The following is a 23,886-nucleotide window of genomic DNA, read 5'->3' as shown; positions in this document are numbered from 1 at the left end:
GCAGGATCATTTAGGTTGGAAAAGACCGCTGAGATCATCAAGTCCAACCTCTGGCCAGACACCACTTCGTCAACTAGACTATGACACTGAGTGCCATGTCCAGTTGGTTTTTTTGAACACCTCCAACGATGGCAGCTCCACCACCTCCCTGGGCAGTCCATTTCAATGTTTGACAACCCTTATCATGAAGAAATTCTTCCTCATGTTCAACCTGAACCTTCCTTGGTGCAGTTTGAGGTCATGTCCTCTCGTCACTTGTTACCTGGGACAAGAGACTGACCCCCTGTAGTGGTTTGGCCCAAAATACTCATTACTGCTTATCTTCTGTGAGATAAGAATTAGGAGAAACGCAAAGCAGCCACCAAACTTGAAAGAATAGAAAGAAGTTTATTAACAGACCTAAAAGAAGGGAAAAAAAATTATACCATACCTTCAGAACTCTCCTCCTCCCCTCACCTTCCTCCCTTCTCTCCCTGACAATGTAAAAAGACAACCCTTGAGATGTTCAGTCTGTTTACCACTTCCATAATAAACTTGGCCGCAGTGGAGGGGCGGGGGAGGGAGCCGAGCCGCTCTGGCTGCCCACAGCCCTGCTGGGGGGGTCATCCTGGAGCCATGGGCCGGGCCCACTGGCCCCTGCACGGGCCCCGCAGCCACTTGTCCCAGCACCGGAAACGAGAGAGAGAGCTGGGGGGGGGGGTGTCTATTCTGAAGTGTGGGTCACAGAGGCGGTCACAACTTTAAGTGGCTTAAAGAATTGTCCATATTCAAACTGGCCAGCTGATAGGTTCTATCAGGTCCCAGAGGAAGCTGTAAGCACCCCTTAGCAAGGACATCCTTTCCGGGACTATGCTTGTTAACCTATGACACCCCCACCTGTCTACACCAGGCTGTGGGGAGAGATAAGATAGAATTGGGTTGCAAGCTGTGGGATGTGCCTGCAGAGGCACATAGCGGTACAAAGGAGCACATAGCGGTACAAAGGAGCACATAGCGGTACAAAGGAGCACACGGCAGCACAGAGAAGCTTGTCTCCACCGGACCCTGGGGGGAGGAGGTGTCACACGGCAGACCCCTATGGAGAGGAGGCTGCCAGGAGCTGATAGACGGGTGAACAGCGTGTGATCACCCCATAGAAGGACACTGAGAAAGTGTGTTGCTGATGTGGCAACACGGGATAGGTCACATAGTGAGAATTGCCATGTAAGGAAATACTGTGCCTTGGAAAAGTGTACAGAACCAGCTTGTTTCTTTGAATAAACGATTCAGATTCCCTGCTGGTCTGAGTCTGTGCCTCAATCGCTGACACCAAGCCAGTTGTAGAGATGAGGGGATTCAGGCAGCTGTAGAGATCAATAAGATCCCCCACGAGCCTCTTTGTCTCCAGACTAAACAACCACAGCTTCCTCAACAACTCCTCACAGGACTTACTCTCCAAACCCTTCCCCAGCTTGACTGCCCTTCTCTGGACACACTCCAGCATCTCAATGTCTTTCTTGTAGAGGGGGGTCCAAAACTGAACACAGGATTCACAGTGTGTCCTCACCAGTGAATCCCCCTCACATGGGGACAAATCACTGCCCTGGTCCTGCTGGCCACACTATTGCTGATACAGGCCAGAATGCCACTGCCCTTTTTGGCCTCCTGGGTACACTCTGGCTCATGTTCAGCTGCTGACCAGCAAGCCCAGCTCTTTTCCACCAGGCAGCTTTCCAACCACTCTCTCCCAAGTCTGTAGCACTGCAAGGGCAGGTCCTGGCACTTGGCCTTGTTGAACCTCAATCCATCAATGCAGCCTGTCCAGATCCCGCTGCAGAGCCTTCCTATTCTCTAGCAGATCAATACTCCCACCCAAAAGTTTATCTACTCTACTCAAAGTAAGCAAGCATACATTACATATAAGAGCTTAACATGCGTGGCATGACTGTATGCATACATCTATGAGAAAAAAAAAATGCAACAAACAACAGTCCAAGACATCTTCCTGCTTAGCCTGAATATGAGTGACTGCACGTGTACTGGAAAACAGAGTTCATATGCCCTCTTTTTACCTTTATAAATCCATACCAAATCTTTATAGAGAGGTATTTAACTTAATAAATCTATAAATTTTTGAAACCTTGTGACATAAAGTATAATGGCTGTCAACCAATTTAATTGATATATTTAATTTGCTTTTTTTTTACACTGAGTTTAATTTTCTTCACGTGGCTAGTAGGGTGCTGTGGTTTGGATTTGTGCTCAAAACAGTGTTGATAACACAGGGATATTTTAGTTATTGCTGGTCAGAGTTTACTCAGAGCCAGGGGCTTTTCTGCTTCTCACAGCACCCTGACAGCAAGGAGGCTTTAGATACACGAGAAGCTGGGAGGGGACACAGGCAGGACACCTGACCCCAACTAACCAAAGGGATTTTCCATAACATATGGTGTCATGCTCAGCATATAAGCTGGTGGAAAAAAGAGGAAGGGGGGAAGATGGCGTTCAGAGTCATGGCATTTATCTTCTCGAGTGACTATTACACGTGATAAAACTCTGCTTTCCCAGGAATGGCTGAACACCAGCCTGCCAGTTGGGAAGCAGTGAATTAATTTCTTGTTTTGTTTTGCTTGCATCTACAGCTTTTGCTTTAGCTATTAAAGTGTCTTTATCTCAATCCATGAGTTTTCTCACCTTTACTCTTTCTATTCTCTCTCCCATCCCACCATGGAGGGAGGGAGGGAGGGAGCGAGAGAGAGAGCGGCTATTTGGTGCTCAGTTGCTGCCTGGGGTTAAACCACATTTACTAACATCAGAAAGCTTTCAGGGAATGAAATAAAGTTAAACCAAATTGTTATAGTAATGATCTGGCCTGTTCTTATATGTGTTTTTTAAGATGTTTTTATGGACTTTTCTTATGTTTCATTTTGTAAAACAAAGGCATGCAGCTACGAGTAATAAAATTACAAGGCAATTAAAATATAAAAATTTTATATGATTTACAACAGTGTGTTTTTATTGTATGTGACCCACTTTACATATGTTTTCACACTTTGGAATTGCAAGTCTAGTAGCAAGGTACATCCCTCTCTTATCCTACAGCTGTGCAGCCCTAAGTTGAGGTGTCCTCTTGTAACCACTCCTAAGAAAAACCTCACCTTGTGTTTAACAAGGAGTTCAGGATAGAAGGGTTGAACTACCCTTGGATGTGCCTGTTACTACTCGGGATTAATGCCTATAGGTTAAAAGGTTAGATTATAAGCCTCACTTTTACTTGGCCAAAGTCAGGTAAGAGGAGTCCTGGTGGTGTGCCAAGTACTATTATTGCACTAACTGCATTCAGATGAGATGTTTATTCTGCACAACAAGAGGTGCACTAGATCTGTAAAATTAAAAAATATTTATTTGTTTGCTATACCTTTCCTTGGAGGGGGTTACAAGCAACTACTCCTAATGACTTCAGGTTGAAGCTGAAGCCTTCTACCTGGAGGTTTTAATTTCACCTGAGTAGCCCTCAGCTTTATTATTTGCTCTATGAAGGATAGACACATGCACAGTTATTGCAGGTGCTGGTCAGTACAAAGCTTCTGGGCAATTATTGCTGTGTGGGAGAGAGAAATGTGCCTCCATGTCTCTTTTTATCTGAGAAAGGTGAAAGATGGACCAAGGAAGCCACATATCAGGATAAAGGTAGACAACAGTTCATTTTTTTTCTGTGTGAGGATCTAAGCAGCCAAATGGAGCAAATGAAGCAGACAAGAAAAGTTCCAATCTCTGATGCTGCTATTTGGCTAAGGGACACTGGTGGTCAGCCTGCACAAGTGGGCCTGAAGTCCAGTAGTTCAAACTGACAGTCTGAAACACTCCTTATTTCCTGTTTTTCCTGATCCTAGTAAAGAACAAATAGATTTTTGAAGATAGAATTTCCTGTATAAGACTGTGATTTGATGACAGAATAGATACAATTTTAAGCTTCCCTGTAACATAGAACATAGCACTAATGTGGTACAGGCTCACCCTGTTAGCTAAAATTAGTCCACCTGTTTTTCAAAGCTCATACTGGCTAGCTTTTGCAGAGGATCAGGTATCATCACACACCTTGCACTTTGCAATATCAGAATCACTTCCCTGCTGCACACTAGATAATTTGACAAGAACATGCTTTTGCATCCATACATGATCCAGGTGAAATTTTTGCTGCAGGGCTATTTGCTGATGCACTCAGCCAGTATGAACGGTTATGGAAAAAAGGCCTGTGTTTTAATGATAAATTTAATATATTCTTATGCACCACAATGGAAAAAAAGTTGTAAGATTCTGAGAATAAAAAGTATGGGAAACATGAGAACCTGATAAGCATGCTGTCAGGCACTCTAGAAATTACTTCTGCCTCAGGCTGTGCAAATAACTAATTCCTCAGTTTAGTTGCTGAATTGAAAGGATAAAAACCTCAGCAAACTGTTATGCATTACCAAAACAAAATCCAACATGATTTTCTTTATTCAAAGTTAATGTAATTTTTTCCCTTTCTTCATAAGTGCTTGAAATTAAACACAACAGACAAAACCACTGGAGGGTTTCTGTAGGTGTCATCTTTTTACTCAAAGGTACAGGAGGTAGTACACATATCCAAAATGTGTAATGTCTCGATTTGTCTTAAAGGGGAATCTGAATGCAGCAGAGAATTTGAACGCAAGACATCCTAAGCAGTAGTTCAAAGTATTGTGCAGTGAGAGTCATGGTGTCTTTTGTTGATACCTTTTCCATTTCTATGAATAGTTATTAATCAAATCTCTGACTCAGTGGCGACCCAGTTACTACATGCAATGTTAAGGACATTGCCCTAAATTGCAGAAGACACTTGGAATGCAAACACATATGCATGCAGACATTTGCACACACAGTTCAGCATTGCATAAGGAAAATTTAGCTAGCTGCACATGATCTGGTGAACACGTATTGAAGAACTGCAGACCACCACCAAAATGCTAGTCTGTCTCCCAGAACCAGTGTTACTGCAGTAGCATGGTGATGAACAATCCTTTCTCTCAGCAAATCTGATTAGTCTAGCTGGAGTGGCAGGCTTGTGGTTCTGAAGCTAGACACAGAGTTGGCTGTCTCAGCCTCATGCTTCCTAAATCCCAATAATTTTTAAGTGCTTCTTTCACTTTCTTATATTAAATAAATATAAATGTCATGCATTGTAGTGAAGCACACAACTATTTTTTGAAAGACAGGTGCCACCAATAAATACATTTCTCCAGACCCAATGGTTTGAAAAACTAGATGTGATTTCACAATTAGTTTTTAAGGTAGCAAATCCCCCATTCTGGAGACTTTGCTATTTTCCAGTTGATTTTCCACCATCAATTCTAATTGTGAGGACGTACAAAAGTAACATTAAGGAGGGAAGGAAAGATCTAAATAAGCGGCTTGAAAGATGGACTCTATTTTGCAAACATATTTGCATGTACTTATGAAATTAACTAACCATATAGATATCTAAGGTGGTTTTGTGGGCTTTGAAGGTTTGCATGAAAACAGAAGTTTTTCCAGCCTGCCTTATATGAAAGCAACGGGCATTTTTCACATCAATGTGTGCTACATCAAGTGCATTTCACCAAGGTAAATTATATGCTTTATCCCCAAATTCAATGCATGAATATGCATAAAAATATTCTTATTTTCAAGGCAAGGAATGGAGGGAATGTGATTAAGATTTGTAACAAGGTTGGCAAGATTGGGGTAAGATACAGCTTGCATACATCAGGAGACCAAAGACACTATAGATCTTCAGCTTGGATAGAGAGATGAGCAGGGTTATGAAAGTCTACAGTGTTGTGAGTGGCATGGAAGAGGTTACTGTAGGATGATTACCCATGTCACAAAACAAGAGCTGGAAAGCACACAATCAATTCATCAGACAACAAGTCTATGACAAATAAGAGGAAGTTCTGTTTCACAGTGCATAATTAGCATATGAACTACTACACAGTTAGTGATGGCCACAAAACTGTGGGGACAACAGAACTATACAGATGCTGAAAGAGACACTCAGAAAATGGGAGTCTACAGGCCTTTAAAGACAGTGGTCTGGTTGCTTTTCCAGTTAAGGTGGCCTCAGAAGAACAATGGTATCTCTCCCTTGGAGCACAGCTCCACTGCAGGAGCACAGCTCCACTTCAGGAGCCACTAAGCCTGGAATTAATACATGGTGAGCCACATCTTCCTTATTCATATCCCTTCTTATTGAGATGGCAATCAGTTCAGTCAGCAGCAGGCTCCTTCTTTTTCTATGCTGAATACATCCCCCATTCCCCATCCCTGCTGGCTCTTTTCTTTCTTACTTGGGAAGTGGTGAAGTACTGCCTGGAAGATCAGTTAGGATGCCTTAACACCAGCAGTCCTTCAGGGAGCTGGGTGACAATGCTTTTTTTGCTGTATGGGCAAAGGATAATCTGGAATTAAGGAAGCGGACACAGAGAGATGGTGCAGTGGGAGTGAGGGGAAGTGCTCATATGCTCTGACTGAGCATGAACAGGAAAAACACAATTCCAGGGAACAGGACCCTCCTCACAATAATTATTTTTAGCTGTTTGCTCTGCAGAGGATGGTTTTCTGCTGAGATTTATAGATAACAAGAGAAGAAGCTTATCTCAAGCAAATTATTATAATTATTTGCTCATTATCTAAAACTTACTTGGTTCTTGGCCTTTGCTTCTGGTGGAATTGCAGTCTAACATTCAGCAACAAAACAAATGGATGATGCCACCGTCAAGGCCAGTGTCACAATGTATTCATTGTGACTACAGAGAATAAATAAGAGGGTGAGCATTACACGGAATTTTAAAATAAACAGAATCTGTCCGCTCCCCTTCTCCCCAGCAATGCTTTCAAGCTTACTTGCATGAGTCCAAAATGTGACAACATGAGATATTTACTCCTGCTCATAAAAATAGTTTTATCAAAATTATCACGTGGGACTATTACTACAAATATATCCCATGAGGAGAATTCACTGTAAGTAGGACACAGAGGTAGAAATCTCACTTACAGTTTCAGCTGTGGTATCTGTCTCACACAATCAACACTTTAACTCCAGAAAGCTGTGTATATTCAAAAGCCAAGAGTATATTCTTTCCTTTGCAGTTAGAGACTTGCACAGAAATATCAGGGAAAGTTTTTAGTATTTTGGATTACAATTCTCAGTGTTGAAGGGCTATGTTTTTTAGGGCAGAACATTTGGATAAGACAAGAAAGTCTGATGGAAACATTCAGTCCTTTTTAACATGTAATGTCGATACCTCAGAGAACAAAAATACAGGACCGATCACAAAACTTGAACTAGGTCAGCAGCGTTTCTTCTCTCAAAACACTCCTGAGTGTAACCAGCTGGAAACTCAGGGCATGTTATGCCACAGCAACTGCAGAATAATTTTTAAGCCTGTAATTGTGTCTTAATTCTCACTCTGGTTCTAGAGGTATGCTAATATAGTGCGAAAGCAGCCACAGAAAGTATTTTGGTGGTACTTCTGACAGCTAATTAGCATATTTCACTACTGCATTGAGTTTTACACTGTAATGCATAAAGTTAATTTCACAAGTGTAGGAGAAAAGTTATTCTCTTCCCTGACCTGTACACTGCATTGAAAAAACATTTGCAGGATTATCTAGGTATACTATCTACAATAATGGCATTTATGTGTAATGTTACTGCTTTCGTTGTGTTTCTACATGCATAGAAAATATATAAAATAAGACAGATTGCTAGTGTGTTAACAAGAGAAACACAAAAATCAGTTTTGTTTTCGTGCTGGATCTGAGAAGTAGTTTTTCAAAGGCACAAATGACAGGTTTGTTTAAATCCCATGGAAATTCACTTATCACACATTTATGCCTTTAAAAAATCTGCAGCTTTGGATTACAAAAGACCAGTATTAAATCTAAAGGCTTTAATCCAAATACCATTTTTGCACAGCCAGCAAAGATATGCAGTGTTCAAAGAGATGTCTACTTACTACAGAGTATATTCAGCTCATAAAAATGCATTCACTTAATTCATAACAAAAAGGACTTAAGGACCTGTGTTACTCCACACATAGGAATAGCCTTGCTAGAGAAATTGCAAATGAGGGGAGGTAAAATCGTGTGACGTACATCTTGTTTGGCATAAGTAACTACCCTGCCACAGAGGTCAGTCTAGGTATTCCAGCGTCACCCTCTATTATCACCTATACAGAAAGAAAAAGCTAGTTCAAACCTTACAGACCAACAGATCATAGCAGGTTTAAGCCTCAGATCTGTGAGTAACAGGAAGCTCCACAATATAACACTTTTTTTCTGTAGTTTCCAAATATGATTGAAAGGCTGATAAAATTCTGTGAAATAAACTATCAAATAACTGAGGTGATTTTTGAGAAGAGATATTGATTGCTATCACAGTTATTCTTATTAGTTGTACAAAAATATAATAAATATATTCTTGTTATCAATTATACTTATGCAGTTATCAGCGCAGCGCCTTGTGCCCAAAATATTGACTTTTTTTGTAGGCGTTGTGAAGGCAAACAGGTTAAAGCATACTCAGCCAGAAGAAAAGTATTTACAGTGCATCTAACACCCACCCAAAAACATCCATGCAGATAAATAACCACAATCTTTTATTACAGTAGTATGTTAGCTTTGACTCAGCCCTAAAATAGATCCCCTCTGGCACTGGAGCTGACAGTAGCTGTGGGGTCAGCCTGCACCTTCTCTGAGTGCCGCAGATGAAGACTGAAGAGTGTGCATGCACTGGGCAGGAAGAGCTGAAGCAGAGGGGGGAAGGCAGCACTTCCTTCACAATGGAAATGCACACATGCCCTAGCATGTATCTGGCAACAATGTCCTAACCTGTGGTTCACATAACTACTGTCATCTCAGGAGAAACCGAGAAAAATAAATAAGGCTTAGAAACTGACCTGTTTTTCATTTTCATCCTCCAGTCTCAGCCTGTCCTCAATGCAGTTCCTGGCCTGAAGGAATGCCTTCCTCTGAGCCCTTTCTGTCAAAATCCTCACAAAGACCCCATACAAATTTACACTGACAAAAAGGATTGCATTGGCCACAAGCTGTAAGAAAGAAAGAAAAATAAATGAATATTTTATAATACAGATTTTTATTTTACATTTCTGCTCAGCAAAATATATATATAAAAAAACCTGTTTGAAAACTGTGCTTTGCTAGTCCTGTAACTGATACCCCCTCCTGCAGCGAAACAATTACAGCAGCTACCACAAATCCAGACAAGCAATATTGCACAATACAGAATTTTACATCTGCTGAAGTTAATTTCTTTTATGATGATCTGTAGCTTGTCATCTTCGTTCATCATAATTTCTTTCATCAGCCCATTGGCAGATGTGTCCATCTAATAAGGAGAGCAATATCATCAGTATTGGTTCAAAATACCCTGAAAACTGAAACTGTTTTCCTATGCCTTTGTAAAGTAAGGATATTATTGTTCCTTTTTTTATAGTGGAGAAGAAAGGCACTGACAAACCTGTGACCAAATAAAAATGTGTGCCTAGGTACCCCAAGCTTTCATATTGTGTAGTTTGTATTTGGAAAATCTGCTTCTCTTCCCCTATCTACTGTCAGCAACCCTACTGTACTTTTTGAGAAATCATCCAAAATATCATTGATGCTATCTTGCACCAGATCTCTCAGAAGGTGCTGAGTCCTTTCAAATGATGGCCCTCAGCACAATGCAAGGCTATTTTTATGCAATAATCAGCAACCATGAATTACTTTGGAACTACATCTATAAACAGTGTTATTATGAAGGACACAAAAATGACTCAACTGCCCTTCTGGGTTTTTTTAATGTTTTAACAACATGTAATAAAGTTACTTAACTAACATAAATAACTGAACAGTGGTTTGTACACAACCTCCCAATCTAAGGCAATTCTGTCCAAGTTTCTCACCATGCCTCTGAAACATGTCTTCAGATTGTAATTTCTGCAATGAAATGTGTATTTAGTAAAGAGGAAATAATGCCTTTTTACCCAATGTATTTTCAGTACCAGTATCCTTATATACCCTAGAGCCTACCACAGCATCATGATAAGGATTTACGGGACTCACAAATTCCAAAAATTCAGAAACAAGCTGGCATTTAAATTGGCCAAGTGTAAGCATAATAAGAGCAAAGAAAGACATTACAGCGAGTAAGAGCAAAGAAAGACATTACAGCGAGTAAAACAATTCATATTAAGTTCCTGTGCACCTAAAATACTTCAAAAAGACCATAAAATTGACATTGGTTTCCTAATTCAAGTTTACTAGCATAAATTAGAGAGGAGACCATTTTTGTTTGCACAGTATAATGGGTCAAAGTCTGCACACATGAACAACATAATCAAATGTTAAGAAAAATAAAGCTACTGATGTTGTAGAGAATGCTTCCTAACAGGAAGGCTGAAGGTTTTATGGTAAGCCAATATGCCAATATGGTAAACAAAGATCCAAAATGGCATCCCTGATGCTTTTGGAAAGACTTTGGGAAATGTTTGACCCTGCAAAAATAAGAAGGAAATCTCTGATGCGTGTTAGAATTTCTGATTCTAAAGGTAATATATATCACACCTCTTGTGACCTCAGAATAGTGGGAAGAATTGAAAGACTCTATCTGGGTCAGTTTTCCAGACCTTCATGGATTCATAAGTCCTCTAACTTTTACCTTCAAACCTGATTGTTTTTAGTTAATAGGACACCAACAACAAATTCCCTGCAAACATTCTCACCAGCACAAAATCCAAAGATAACCTGTCACAATAAAAGGAGCTCTACCTAACATTAGTGGTACTTTTCCCCTCAGTTATCAAAAAAGAAACCATTATCTCGCAAAGGCTAAAAGCAGTGAAGAATGATGTTATAGCTTTCTCCCGAGAATGGCAAAATGCAGGTTCAGGTGCATTCAAATGAATTTTAACCTAACAATCTCATATACCACTTAGTTACATGCCACTTCTGATGATAATACAGATAGTAAAACTTTGAAGATGAAATGCAGTACATGAGCATATTATTTCATGATACAGGCTGAGCATAAACAGTCTGCAATTCCTATTCTGCTTTATTTTGTTTGATCACAGAGAACTGTTTGAGGTGTATCAATTTTTTATCACAAGTTAACACCTACTAAAATGAAATGACTGTAGAAATTCCAGTGGAATCCTATTTTTAGAGACATGAATGTGGCCACACTCATCGTATCTCTGCATTTTGTCATGCCGAAGTATAGTGGCAACAGTGTATTTTAAAGCTAATTCTTAAAGTGCAATAGAATAAAAATAGAAAGGATTTTTAAAGGTTGTATTCAAAGACAGTGAAGAGAGCCCACAGAATGAGCAAAGCTGACAGTTACAGACAGTGCAACTGCTTGACCCTGTCCATACACAAAACAGCTGTTAATAACACAGGGTGAGAAACTATCTTTATCTGATGATATCAAAGTGGCTCAAGACATAAATAATTACCACTACAGACAATAAAAAAAGTCAACTCTGTTTCTGTATTTCAACTGGAAACAGTAAAAGACCATATATTGTAACAATCTGCCAACTGTTCGGGGACTATCATGATTTCACTCAAGCAGCAGTGATCACCTGGACTTGGGGTAGGTGGGTCCCTGCTACTTTCAGGCTCAGCAGGGTAAGTAATTTTCCAACATGCTTTGAACAGTTTAAGATAAAACAGAGGCTTAGCTGTCAGCTCTGGCCTGCAGGGAATCAGAAAAGTGATAAAGCAAGTAAAAGATTCATAGATTTCAAAATGTGAGAAAAGAAAGTAGGGCAGATTGTCTCCTGAGGTATAAGTTCCTTTCCTCCACAACCCATTTCTACTTAATTATTATTTTCCCCCCAATTGCAACTAAATACTAGTCTTTCGCTCTAGGTTTCTCAAATGTGTGCCATTTTTCAGTCCTTTCATTTTAATACATACCTCTATATCTACACACATACATACATATATATACATATACATACATACATATATATATATATACACACACACACATATATTTCATACATTATGTCCCATAATTCCAGGAAAGACTGTGAGACTTGCTGTTAAAACTAAGGAACATTGAAGAGGTACTAAGGCATTTAGAACTGCTGAAATATCAAGGACTTTCATTTTAGGTCATTCCTACATTATTTACTATACTACTGCTTAGTAGGAAAAAGAGTGCTCCTAAGGTTTCACCATCCCGTTTTATTTATAGAACTACAAAAAAACCGATTTACTTGATGCAACACAAAATGGTTCAAAGACAATTTTATGCTGAAAACTTTCAAACAATGTTACTCTTTCAATCCATAATGAGATTACAGGTTAGCCAGAACAACAAAAAAAAGGTATCAGGGTCATGAAAGCATTTTTCTAAATTTTTTGGGTTTTTTTATCACTGTCATTGAATCTTGTATCATGCATTCTGCTTATTGCAGCATTTCAGTATGAACATCCTGAGCTTTAAGATTCTCTAGTCCTAAGTGGTTATACTCCCTGTCAGTGGATGAATTCTGGCATTGTTACTTGTGTAAGGGCGTTACCAAAGACAGACTTCCAATATAGCTAATCCTTGTGCACTGCCCAGTCAGGAACCTCCAGCAGGTATTTCAACCAAATGTCTGGCTCTCTCTCCTCTTTATTTCTCCATTGCATTTTTTGGGTCTCAATTTACTTTTGGAAGGGAACTCAAACTGTGCAATACAGCAACACCCATCAAGGAGTGAGAAAGTAATTCTAGCAGCAGACATATGTAACATGCACATGCATACACAGAGCTTGAGGAGTTTAATTAAAGATCTCCTTTTTATTCCCCAGATTCATCTCCCTCTTCTTGAGTCTCCCACAGGATTAGTTGAGAAACTCTTTGAAGAGTCTTTTGAAACCTTTTTCTCTATTCCAGATAGGATTTATTCTCTACTTCTTTTTCTTTCAAAGCAAGGACGCTCATGTGTGCATTCATGGGTGCTCTTTCTCAAATAAATGGTGAAGAATTCTTCTACATATTATTATTTTCCTTTTGAGAGGACTCTGCTTACTCAGCAGACTAGTTCTGTTATCAGGTTAAAAGTCAGATAGTAGATGGTTCAAACTTAAAGCTGGTTTTCATTGGGGAGTAGCTTTCTGTTTGTACTACAATATTGTCTCAGAAAAAATGTGGCTACTTCACAAAGGTGTAAGCGACTTCCAGATCACAGAAAACATTTTAACAAAGTGATATTCATACAGATGGTTATTGAAGTGCCCAACTGACAAGACTAAATGATAAACAATCATACATAATCATAGACTAAAGAATAAAGGAAGGAAACTTCAGGAGACTCCCTCAGAACTGCATTGTGCTTTCTAAAAGGTGGACTTGTGGTGTGAGTAGGACTTCAATAGCTACCACTCCCAGAATTATAATTTAGGGGCTAATATCAATATTCGATTTATTCTCAGAAGCATGAGTTCTCATGAAAACCCATAATGTAGATTGGAATATGTAGGAGATATGGCCAGCATTTAAATATGAAAACTGAAATTTGCAGGAAAAGAAAAGATCAATGCAATTCCTGTATATCTTAATCCTTAAATACCGGATGAGAGGTATGGTGAGTCTAAACTCTACTTACAGTTTTCTCCATTAACTGAATTTTACTGCAAGTAATTTCTGTGCCACTATTGTTGTTCCTGTTAAGATAATGTAATATTTACTCATTCTGTCAAAATACTTTGAGATATGGCAATGCAATGCATTACTTTAAAATATGAATGTCTATTGTGAGGGATGTTTCTAAAGAAGGAGTCATGAACAGCTTACAAAAATGAGTCAGTGCTTCTATCATTAAAACCCTTGAAGAGCAAGGCAAGACTGTGCTCTTTATGAAAATTTTTGGTATCATGAACAAGAGTTTAAACAAAAATATTTTCTCCTGTTATGGAAAATATTACCATTAGAGCAGTGCTTTATTTACAGTGCTAGACAGTACAGAGGAGAATGCACAACCAGCTCTTGATTCTGACACAGTTTTGTTAAGTTCAGTAATTAATTTACTCAACTCACTTTGAAACATTTTGAGCATACTTATTTACTGAATCTGCTCCCTCTGATTACTGAAGTAGTGTAACACAGGAAAGAGAATTTTTTCTTAGTTCCTGACAGTCTCCTGAAAAGAACACACTCCTACCAGAGGAGGCAGCTAAACAATTTTTCTCCAAATAAATGTATTCCCATTTTGAATAAACATCCCTCTATTATTTTTGTAAAGTTTTTGTTCCAGCTGGCTTATATCATATGCTAAGGAAATGCTGTTCTGCTGTGCTATTCACCATGGTTTCTGTGCTCATTAATAACCTCCTGAATGTACAGCATACTCTAAAAGAAGATTAGTGAGCAGTTATTTCAGTGATGAGTGCAGATGTCACTGTTGAGGAAAAGACAGTAGCACTGGGATGTCTATAACCATACAAGTAAAGAGAAATTTTTACAATATCTAGGATGCTAAGTCCACTAACCACAGCCAGTTTTTCTGAAGTGTACATGCACAATGTGTAATTGCAGAAATCCACTCTGTGTCTCTGCCTTTGTTTGCATACCTGTTTGACCAAAGTAAAAGATACAATTTATAAACACTGTTTAAAATACATGCCATACACCTTTGTAAAAAAATTCCCTCTAGAAATCAGAGTCATTGAGAGCCATCAAACACCTCAGTCTTAGAAATTTCACTTCTTCCATCTTTCTCCAAAGGATATGCCATTTTAGCTTGGAAGCATGCTCTGGGAGAAAAGCTAAGTGCACCTCCCTCTCATGTTATAGACTGTTGGCTATTTATCTTGTCCAAAGCACTTACCTCTCAGATTAAGTAGCAGAGAATTAGGATGGAATAGCAGAAGTAGAGCTGATTGAATCATAAATTTGGAATCCTAAACCTTATGTAGTACTGAAACTTAAAAAACTTTTGGTAAATGTAACTATGATTATGCAAGATACCAAATATTTCTTTTGCTGAAGTTTCAGAGCGGCAGCTTTCTTATCAATACCCTCAGTCAAGTATGTGACATGAATCTATGACATCAATTTCAGGATCCTGTTTTTGAGATTCTCAACTTCTGTGCCTTTCTTAGGGAATTTCTGAAAGGAACTCACAATTCTATCATTTATACCTTTCCCAATATCAATAAATTAAGTCTTTATTTTGATGTACCAAGACTACTGGGTTTGGGGCTTTTTGGTTTTTTTTGTTTTGTTTTTGGTTTGTTGTTGTTGTTGCTTGTTTTTTGTTGGTGGTTTTTTTGTTTTGTCTTTTCCTTGTTAGAAAGACAGAAAGCAGAACTTAGGCACAAGAACTTTTGTTTTTTTAATGAAGTAAGAAAGCCAATTTTTAGGGAATAGGAAAAATACCGTACAAAGAGAGGTAACCTACGATAGAGCACTGATAGATGAAATTTTAGAAAAAAGAAATAAAGGACTGGATGGAAAACACAGGCTGAAATACCTTTAAGCATAACTTCTAAATCACTTCAAACCTTTCCAAATAATGAATGACTTCATAAAAGCTGTACTTCTGGGAAAAAAAGAAAAAAGACCAAAACACACAGCAATATTCTTTTACAAATGGTTGGTGAAACTGCAACAGTACTGTTTGAAACTTGCCAATGGTAAGCACTGGGCTATTGCACTTCAGATATAAAAAAAAAAAAAAAAAAAATTAAGAAAACAGTATTATTTGTCTCCACCTGATGCCTGTTTTTTTCCATAATGTGTACCTACTGATACACCTGTGTTATTGACAACATGTGTTGTCAACTTGTGAACAATATTAATTATTTCTCTTGGTCTCATATTTGTATGCACAAGCCCAACTGATGTTAGTATCAACAATCTTCCCATATATCAAACTAGAACTTAAGATGGATGAATAGAGGTTACTTCTACATAAAGCAACAAACTCTCTTCAAAGCCCACAGAAGTGGGGCTATTCAGAAGAGAATATTGGAAAAATATTACCTGTGAAGGAAAAATAATTTCCCAGTCATCCATATTAATTTCTGGGTAGACAGGAGAACTGGCTTTCCACAGTTTTTCTGAGAGGCTACAAATGCCTCTCAGAGAAGATATGACAGATGTGAAACCTCAGCTGTAGTTTTCTCTTGCTCTTACTGTGTACTGCACTCCAGAGTGTGTAACAGGTTCACAGCACAACACATACCCAACACAATAATATAGTCTCAGTCACTTCCATCTGTGGAAAGACGCCACAATGAGCTATCCAGAAAAACATTAAAATATTCTTGCTAATGCATTACATGTCATATCTCACATATTTCTTAGTTCTGAGAAGATACAGGCAAATGTTACTGACATGGTTTAGGAATGGTATTCCCCAATTTAGTGCTGTCACCGAAACACTCCAATCCATGCAGAAACACTCCAAACCATGCACAGCTCTCTCACTCACTCCCTCCTCCCGCTCCTCGTCATTCTGCAGCAGCTGGAGAGGAGAAATGGACGCACAACAGGCAAAGATCATTGGTAGAGATAAGAACAATTTATCAGAAACAGCAATGAAATAAGCAAGGTAACAGCACAATATCAATGACAGAGTGCACAGGAGAGGGAAATGATTTACACGCTATTGTTCACCACCAGCAATACCCTGAGCACGGGGAGGGAGCCCTTCTCCTGCCCCTGGCAATGATGGGAGGTGGTATAGGATAACCTCTGGGTCTGAGCCAAGCCTCTTGTGGCTACTGCAAACATTAACCCTCTCCTAGCTGGAGCCAGGGCAGTTACTTATATTTCTTTTCTGATTTAGCTGTTGCATTCTTTTGCAGTGTATTTTAAGCCATCACAGAACAAATAAACCCTCATTTCTTCAGTATACTGGAAGTGTAATAGTATACGCTTCTGTACACTTGGTAGTTTGCTATGGGTTTGGGTTTTTGGACATTGCAATTGCTTCCAAACATTATGAATAGCTGCTATCTATTACAAAATACTTGGAATATATTGCCAAAGCCATTTCAAATAATTTCTATAGCAACTGTGGCCAACAGTTTTATTTATTTGTGCATGCTATTAACTTCACAGAGTCCAGGTTATCAGCCTCTGAAGCTATTCTATATCAACTCGAATTCTACAGCTTTCTCCCTTTTTTCTATTGGTTAGTATAACACTATGTTGTGCAAGTAGAGCATAGTGCAGTAATCTGTTGTCCAAAATTTATTTACATTTGCTATATGCAATACATGGTTCATTTCCCACACAAGAATCAATCTGAATATCTTTTTTTTAAGCTGAAGTAATTAAATGCATCAAGATTGTGGGGATATACAATCCAAGCTAGTTTGAAACCTTTAGTTTGAAACCATAGTTGCTAGGTGACTGGACCTTCAGATCTTAAGTGCAATTTTTCTTCATTTGAGTCCTGTGCATGGCTGAGAAACAGCATGTAGTGGTCTCAGTCTGGTGCCTGGATGCTGTAGACAGGAAGCATTTCTTATCTAGAGTACAGCTCTTAGACTACAGGTGCAGAATGAGGCCATGGTTTCATTTCAGCAAGGGCAGACACATTTTCAGACTGCGACTGTAACAACCCAAGGAGGAAATGTGCCTGCTCTGAGTGGGACAGCCTCTTTCCCAGGCTTCCTGCCATGCACCCTTTGCAGCCCATTGTGAACCACAGCTGGAGTGAACTCACTGTTGCCTCATGCTGCTGTGGCATGATCTGGTTATACGCACAAAATTTACTCCACAATGTCCCCCTTCCAGGGCTGGCTTTCTGAAGAGACACAGTTGTGTTGAGCTCCTGCATGTTCTGACAACTGGAACATGCTTCTAGCTTTTCACTTAAGTCCTCTCAGTCAGCAGCTTTAGTTGTCAAAGTGTTTTCTGTGAAAACTCAAAAGTGCTATACAAAGTTTTGCCAGTAAACAGTGCTGGGGCGGAGAGCTATTCTGCCAGCCAGTGATAGAACTGGTGACAAAACATGGGTTTTCTGAGTCTGAGCTCTGTTCTCAGGTGTTTAAGCTTGGACTTGTCAAGCCTAGGAACAGTGCTGCTGGGGATGAAATACTATCCCCAGGCTTACTCTTCATGCTGCACAGCCACTGAACCATCTATCTGGTACTGAAATGGTGTTCTGTGCTGCACACAGGCTACTTCCAAAGAGGACTTGAATTTTACTCCTGGAAAGTTGGTTGCATAAATCGTAGGAAATGCAACACCCATCTCTAAAACCTCTAAGTGCCTTTTTTGAATTTAGCTTCATGGTACTTTTTCAAGGTTTAGGAGACAGCCATGGTTACAATCAGGTTCCCAAGTCAGTGTGTGTCAGTTAGGTATAATCACAGACATATTGCAGATGAGAAAATAAACACAGATTAAACTCAAGCAGCTGTCAGAATATTACACTGTAATGAACTCATGGTCAGGAAATCATGCTGAAATGCATTACTTAAGATCTTATATAGCAAATTCAAGTAATTTTTGGTGACCCAAGCAGTGTCAGGTACACATTTCTCATATCAAGTATGGAACTTCATATTTATTTCATGCCACTAAAAACAGTTTGCCCCCCAAATGTCCAGAAGTATACAGAAGTCTTCTAACAAATCACCTCAAAATTAAATTGAATGACTAAACTGTGAGGAGTTGGTTCTCCCTCACTGGTGAAACACCTGGTCCTTTTCCAGATGAATGAAGCCAGATGGAGATAAAGAGAGGAAAAAGTGCATGTCCTGTTGCCCTGGCTGTCTGTGCACTGTTAGGTGAAAACATTACTGCATTAGGACTAAAATGATCTCAGTCAGTTTCCCCTTCCACCAAAAAGATTGCCTGCTAGACCTGACAACTGTCCTGTTGTATCAGTTTTTTAGGTCTCCATGCAGACATTTGATGAAGCTGGTGAATGATGTCACTTCTGGTCAATTGTCCTGAAAAGATGAAAGTGTTTGCCTTGAGGAAACCATGTTCTATTAGAGAGAGCCCAGTTACTTTTCTCCCATTGTGCTTTACAACTTGCAAGAGCTGTCTTTACAGATAATAAGATTTTCACTCTGCAGGGTCATTTAAGCTACAGTGTCTTCTGTCAGTGTTGGCATTTGAGAGCTTTAATACTGTCAGAGTTGTAAAGGAGCAACTTAAGAAGAGATGGAGAATCTTAGCCATTTTCTTGTTCAACTTTGAAAATTATTTTTGCAATGAGAAACCAATACATCACTAAGAAACTGATTAAACAATAGATTAATAGGAGATTTAACAAAACAAATTCTGGTCACATTTGCACTTGATGGATGGACTGGTTAGGAACACAAGAAAATATTCCTCTGTTTAATTATTGTAATTAACAATTAAATCAAGCAGTCAATTTTTTTCAAGAGAAGCCAAAGAAATTCTAAAGATTTAGGATCAAAGGATCAAATCCAACTAATTTTCAGTTACTGACCCTAAAAATCGAGTTTATTGCTGGAACCTATGCATGGTAATGAGTAAAAATAGTCTGTGTGTGCTAAAGAATGGAGGTATGGTTCCATGGTTGGGAATTCGGGTAGCATTCCAAACTGATTCATACAAACCTCACTGCTGGATCAGGACCTTAGAAATGACAGTATGCCAACTTTGCAGGCAACAGAGTGCTTTGAAAGACATATCATAAGGGCACAAGAGTAATAAATTCTTGCATCACATGATTGTCTTGTTGTTTGTACATTTTCTGGTTCTGTTTTAATGTAACATCATTTAAATGCAAAAAAAATGATTTTGGACAAAAGTCACAATATTGTGAATGCCAGTCATATAAAAACACAGAGTTGAACTGCAGAAATAAATTAAAGTATTATCTCAAAAACCTGAAGTTGTAACAGGATATAAATGAAGTGGGTTTTTGAGAGAAAGGAGGATTAAATGGGAGAAAAGGCAAAATAAAAAAAAGAAAAAAGTAAAACAATGAAGTGGAACTGAAATATGCCTAGTCTGAACAGAAGAGTAGAAGAATAATAAGGGGCCTAAAAGGACAGATATGATGCCAAATTAGTACAGTCTTGAAGACTGTGCTATCTTTTATTCCTTTTTCATTTGTTTGATGTGGATTATTTTCCTATTTTAATTTTCTTTTTTTGCCAATGTCGTATTTTGGTCTGCCTTGTAAGAGAGGGGTTTGGGATATCTTTCATGAAGATGAAAGAGATACGTAAAGATCATGGACTGCTGTACTTTGAATTCTGAACAAGATGCCCTTTCTGGTTTGGTTTTTTTGCGCTTCTATAGCTACCAAAATACTTAGAAACTCACCTCAACTTTCATTTAATTTCCTCCTCCCTAAAAACTCTCTGGTGGGTCTATTTTCTGCTTTGCATGTCTTTTCAGTTCTGGGTAGCTTAAGGTTGTCCATCAAATTAAGATTGTACGATCTTAAGAGAAATAGTGCTATTTCCACGTACATATTATAAAAGATTGCAAACAGCAGAATTTTATGCCCTGGAAAAGACAAGAGTGGTATTTAACTGAGTTACTGAGTATTCTGAATATTTCTTTTTCTGCTCCAAAACAAATGAGAAAGGAGAGACAATATGTTAAGCCCCAAAGCAAGCTGTTTACTGGTAACAAAATAGTAAAAGTCAATTGCAACTACTGTAATATGTCATATTATGTCATATTATATCTTCCTTAACTGTACATAAATCCCCTCTTAAGGGTTTGCTGATTTCACTCTTTATTGCACAAATAAACAAAGAAATAACAAGGATATAACAGGACATGTACTCTACAGTGTTGCTGTACTTTAGCCTTCTTTTGGTACAGGCTCTGCTTGTTGTCTGATCTCAAAGCTGCAGAATAAATCCAGGATTGTATTTGTGCATGTTTACAACAGCAAGCAAAATGCCCAACATGATGTGTATCCCCTATCACCTTCTCTATGCCCAGACATGATTCCTGTGCCTTTCTGCGTCTTTAAAACTGGGTGCGGGAGAAAGAAAAAAAGAAGCCAGATGAACTTTTCAAAGCAGTTTGTGCTCCAAGGTCACACTACTCCTCTGCGTGCTTCTGTGGCAGCAAGAGCAGAGGACACTGGTCTTGAGTAGCATGAAGAAAAGTTTGTCTGGCTTTTTTACTAATTTACACAGATTCATTAGTGATAGTTCTTCTCCCTTCAGAACTAAGTACCAGTGATCTGATCATAATTTCCTCAATGAAGCCACCTGAAGTACTTCTTAAAAGAGCATCAAACATTGAAACATGGGATACCTGAAAGTTGAGGTGATAATGTAAGTTCAGGGAAGACCCTTAAAAAATGGAGGTGTTGACTTAGTGATTTTGAAACAGGATGAGTTTTTGCAAGCAGGATGAACTTCAAAGAAATAAAAAATGATTGAAAACAAAACAAAAGAACTGGAGAATTTTGACAAGGTGGAAGACCACACAGTTCAAGAGTACACATCCTTAGCAGCTGAAGTTAAAAACAGATTACTTAGAGTAAGAACAGTTGCAGGGAGAAACAATGAAGCAAATGAAACAATACCATTAAAAACCACTAGCTTGAACCAGTCAAGTCCCATCTAAACAGTGTAGAAAGTAGGTAGACAGACCAAATGGGTGTGTGCTTGTATGCTAATACAGAATGGGGAACTGGGATGAATTAAAATCGAGTAAGAAAGATCATATTAGAAGGCAGAAGTGGTTATTATTGTTGGTTTTATATAGGAAAAAGTGATAAAAAATTATGAAGACCAACAGAATCCCTAGGAAAAGCATACTCGGGGAAAAGGCAACTCGATGCTTAAAGGAAAGGTGTGTCTGTAAACATGAAGTCTGTCTCTGTAGGTATTTTTATTTAAAAATTAATCTGAACTAATACAAGCGCAAATCACAGGATCACTACTTCTGTTCACTTTTAGGTGTCTCCAGCAAATTGTAGCAGTATCTTTCATTAAGTCCAAATGCCAGCTAAAACACTAGTCAGAGATTAAATCCATGATGTTCACAAAAAGTTCCGTCAACTTTAGAGATATAACCCTACTCTTTACATTACATAAATAACAATTGCCCCAGTGCAATTACTTTTACTAAAAACTCAAACGCATCGTCTATAATCAATTAAATAATCTATAATAAACTAATTCTGACAGTAGTTGCTTCACATGATCTGGTTCACTTTTGCATCTACATGAAAGTCAGAATGTCAGCAGGCTTTCTGCTTTAACAGTTTAGGTTTCCACACTGTGTTCTAAAGACTAAGTTAATATAGCAATGTTATTTTTGCCAGGCTATCTACGTGTCTCTAATATTTTGAAAGTTATTTTAAATTCTGGCTTTTATAACATTGCATTTGCTATATTACCTTGCTTTGGCATGTTGGAAAAAAAACCCAAACACATTTATTTAAACAAGGCAAATTTTCATATTGAGTAAATAACGGGTCTGTTTTGATATAATTAACCAAGAACTAAGATTCAAATTTTAAAGAGGACTCCGAATAACTTTATTCATGTTAATATGTCTGTAATTGTGTTCAGATTACATAAATTATATACAATTTTACCTTAAAGACCTGTGCTAATAGGGATATTGAGTGAGATATATTTCCACTGTAAGGCACTGTGTAATGAGTTCAGTGTAAAAAATACACCAAGTAATTACATTTTTGCCTGCCTAAATTACCCCTGTAGGTTCAGTGGATTGTAGGAATCTGCCAGCTGTTAAGCAGCTACTGGGTTTCACCTCAAGTAACAGCTTTTCAGCAATGCACTTGGCAAAATAATTCCTCTAAGTCTGTAAAGTCTTACAGTGCTTTCAAATGGAGCAATATATCTAACTCATCACCTGTATAATTGCACAATTAATGAAACCTAGTGGTTGCTGCCTCCAGTAATACATTATGCAGCACCAGCTCACAACTGCCACTCTTTGAGGCAGGGAAGACCATGAGTTTTCAGGATTTTTAGTAAACAGTGAATGCACAGTATGGCATAGTATTTTGAGTAATCAAGACAAGACTACTGATAGAAGTAGGATACAAGTATAAGTGGAACAATAAGTTGATCTACCAAACCAACATTTTAGCAGAAATGAGTCAGTTTATTCAGGGAGTTATGACTTCTTTGCACAGTTACAATAGAGAGCCAGTCACCAACACCCTTCAAAGGTGCATGTCGTAAGGTTGACCAGTGCTTGTATGCCTCCTGAGGACAGCACAGTGCTGCAAAAACAATACCTGCTGAGCTCTGAAAAACTCTTTATCCACAGAAATGCAGTCTCTCTGCCTGAGAGACTTGAAACTCACTCTTATGAGAGTTTATCCTTCCAGGTGCAATGCTGTGCTCACATTGCTTCTGGTTTCAGTGTTTGAACAGATTCTTTAAGCTGTTTGCTACATCCTCATTAGTGCTGCTACGAACACATCAAATGGGGAGTGGGTGGGGGGAGGCACAAAGGCAATATGAGCCATCTGAAGCAGAGACTGCCCTGATGCTACTTTCTGCTGACTCTAGTTTCTGTCCTGAGTCAGCAATCACAAGTTTAACTGGCTCAGGGAACTCGCCTGACTACAAATAACCCACTATGTACAAATAATCTTATTTTTTAAAGTTGTACCCCTTGAGAGATTACATGCTTTTCAACACTTAGCAACATGAGAATCACCACTGCATGAAAATATGTTCCAGCTAAATAAAATGAATTAAGCAAGATGCCACAGATATTGCTATTAAGCCATAAAATGTTGGCCCTGATTATTTCCACAGGGAGGCTGGTAACAGTTATGAAGATGCTGACTTTAAAGATGCTTAGTTTATTTAAGTTGTAAAAGAACCCAGAAAAGGGCTTCAAATGTCTGGTTTATTTAACAGTACAGGTGCAAAACAGAAAGG

The 23,886-nt window shown here is 38.6% G+C and overlaps 1 protein-coding gene across 3 annotated transcripts in view; it reads right to left on the bottom strand.

Moving 5' to 3' along the window:
- Positions 1-23,886, bottom strand: part of ADCY1 (adenylate cyclase 1) — a 160,540-nt gene that overhangs the window by 109,194 nt on the left and 27,460 nt on the right. For 2 of the 3 annotated variants that reach the window (XM_039548550.1, XM_039548547.1), the window contains exon 2: positions 8,940-9,089. The exons of the other annotated variant lie outside the window; for it this stretch is intronic. In XM_039548550.1, the coding sequence (XP_039404484.1) occupies positions 8,940-9,089 (150 nt within the window). The remainder of the gene's footprint in view (positions 1-8,939; positions 9,090-23,886) is intronic. 3 annotated transcript variants of the gene reach the window in all.

This window comes from Corvus cornix, chromosome 2 (genome assembly GCF_000738735.6).
Source record: "Corvus cornix cornix isolate S_Up_H32 chromosome 2, ASM73873v5, whole genome shotgun sequence".
Classification (NCBI taxonomy): Eukaryota; Metazoa; Chordata; class Aves; order Passeriformes; family Corvidae; genus Corvus; species Corvus cornix.
This window is presented reverse-complemented; position numbering and strand designations above follow the sequence as displayed.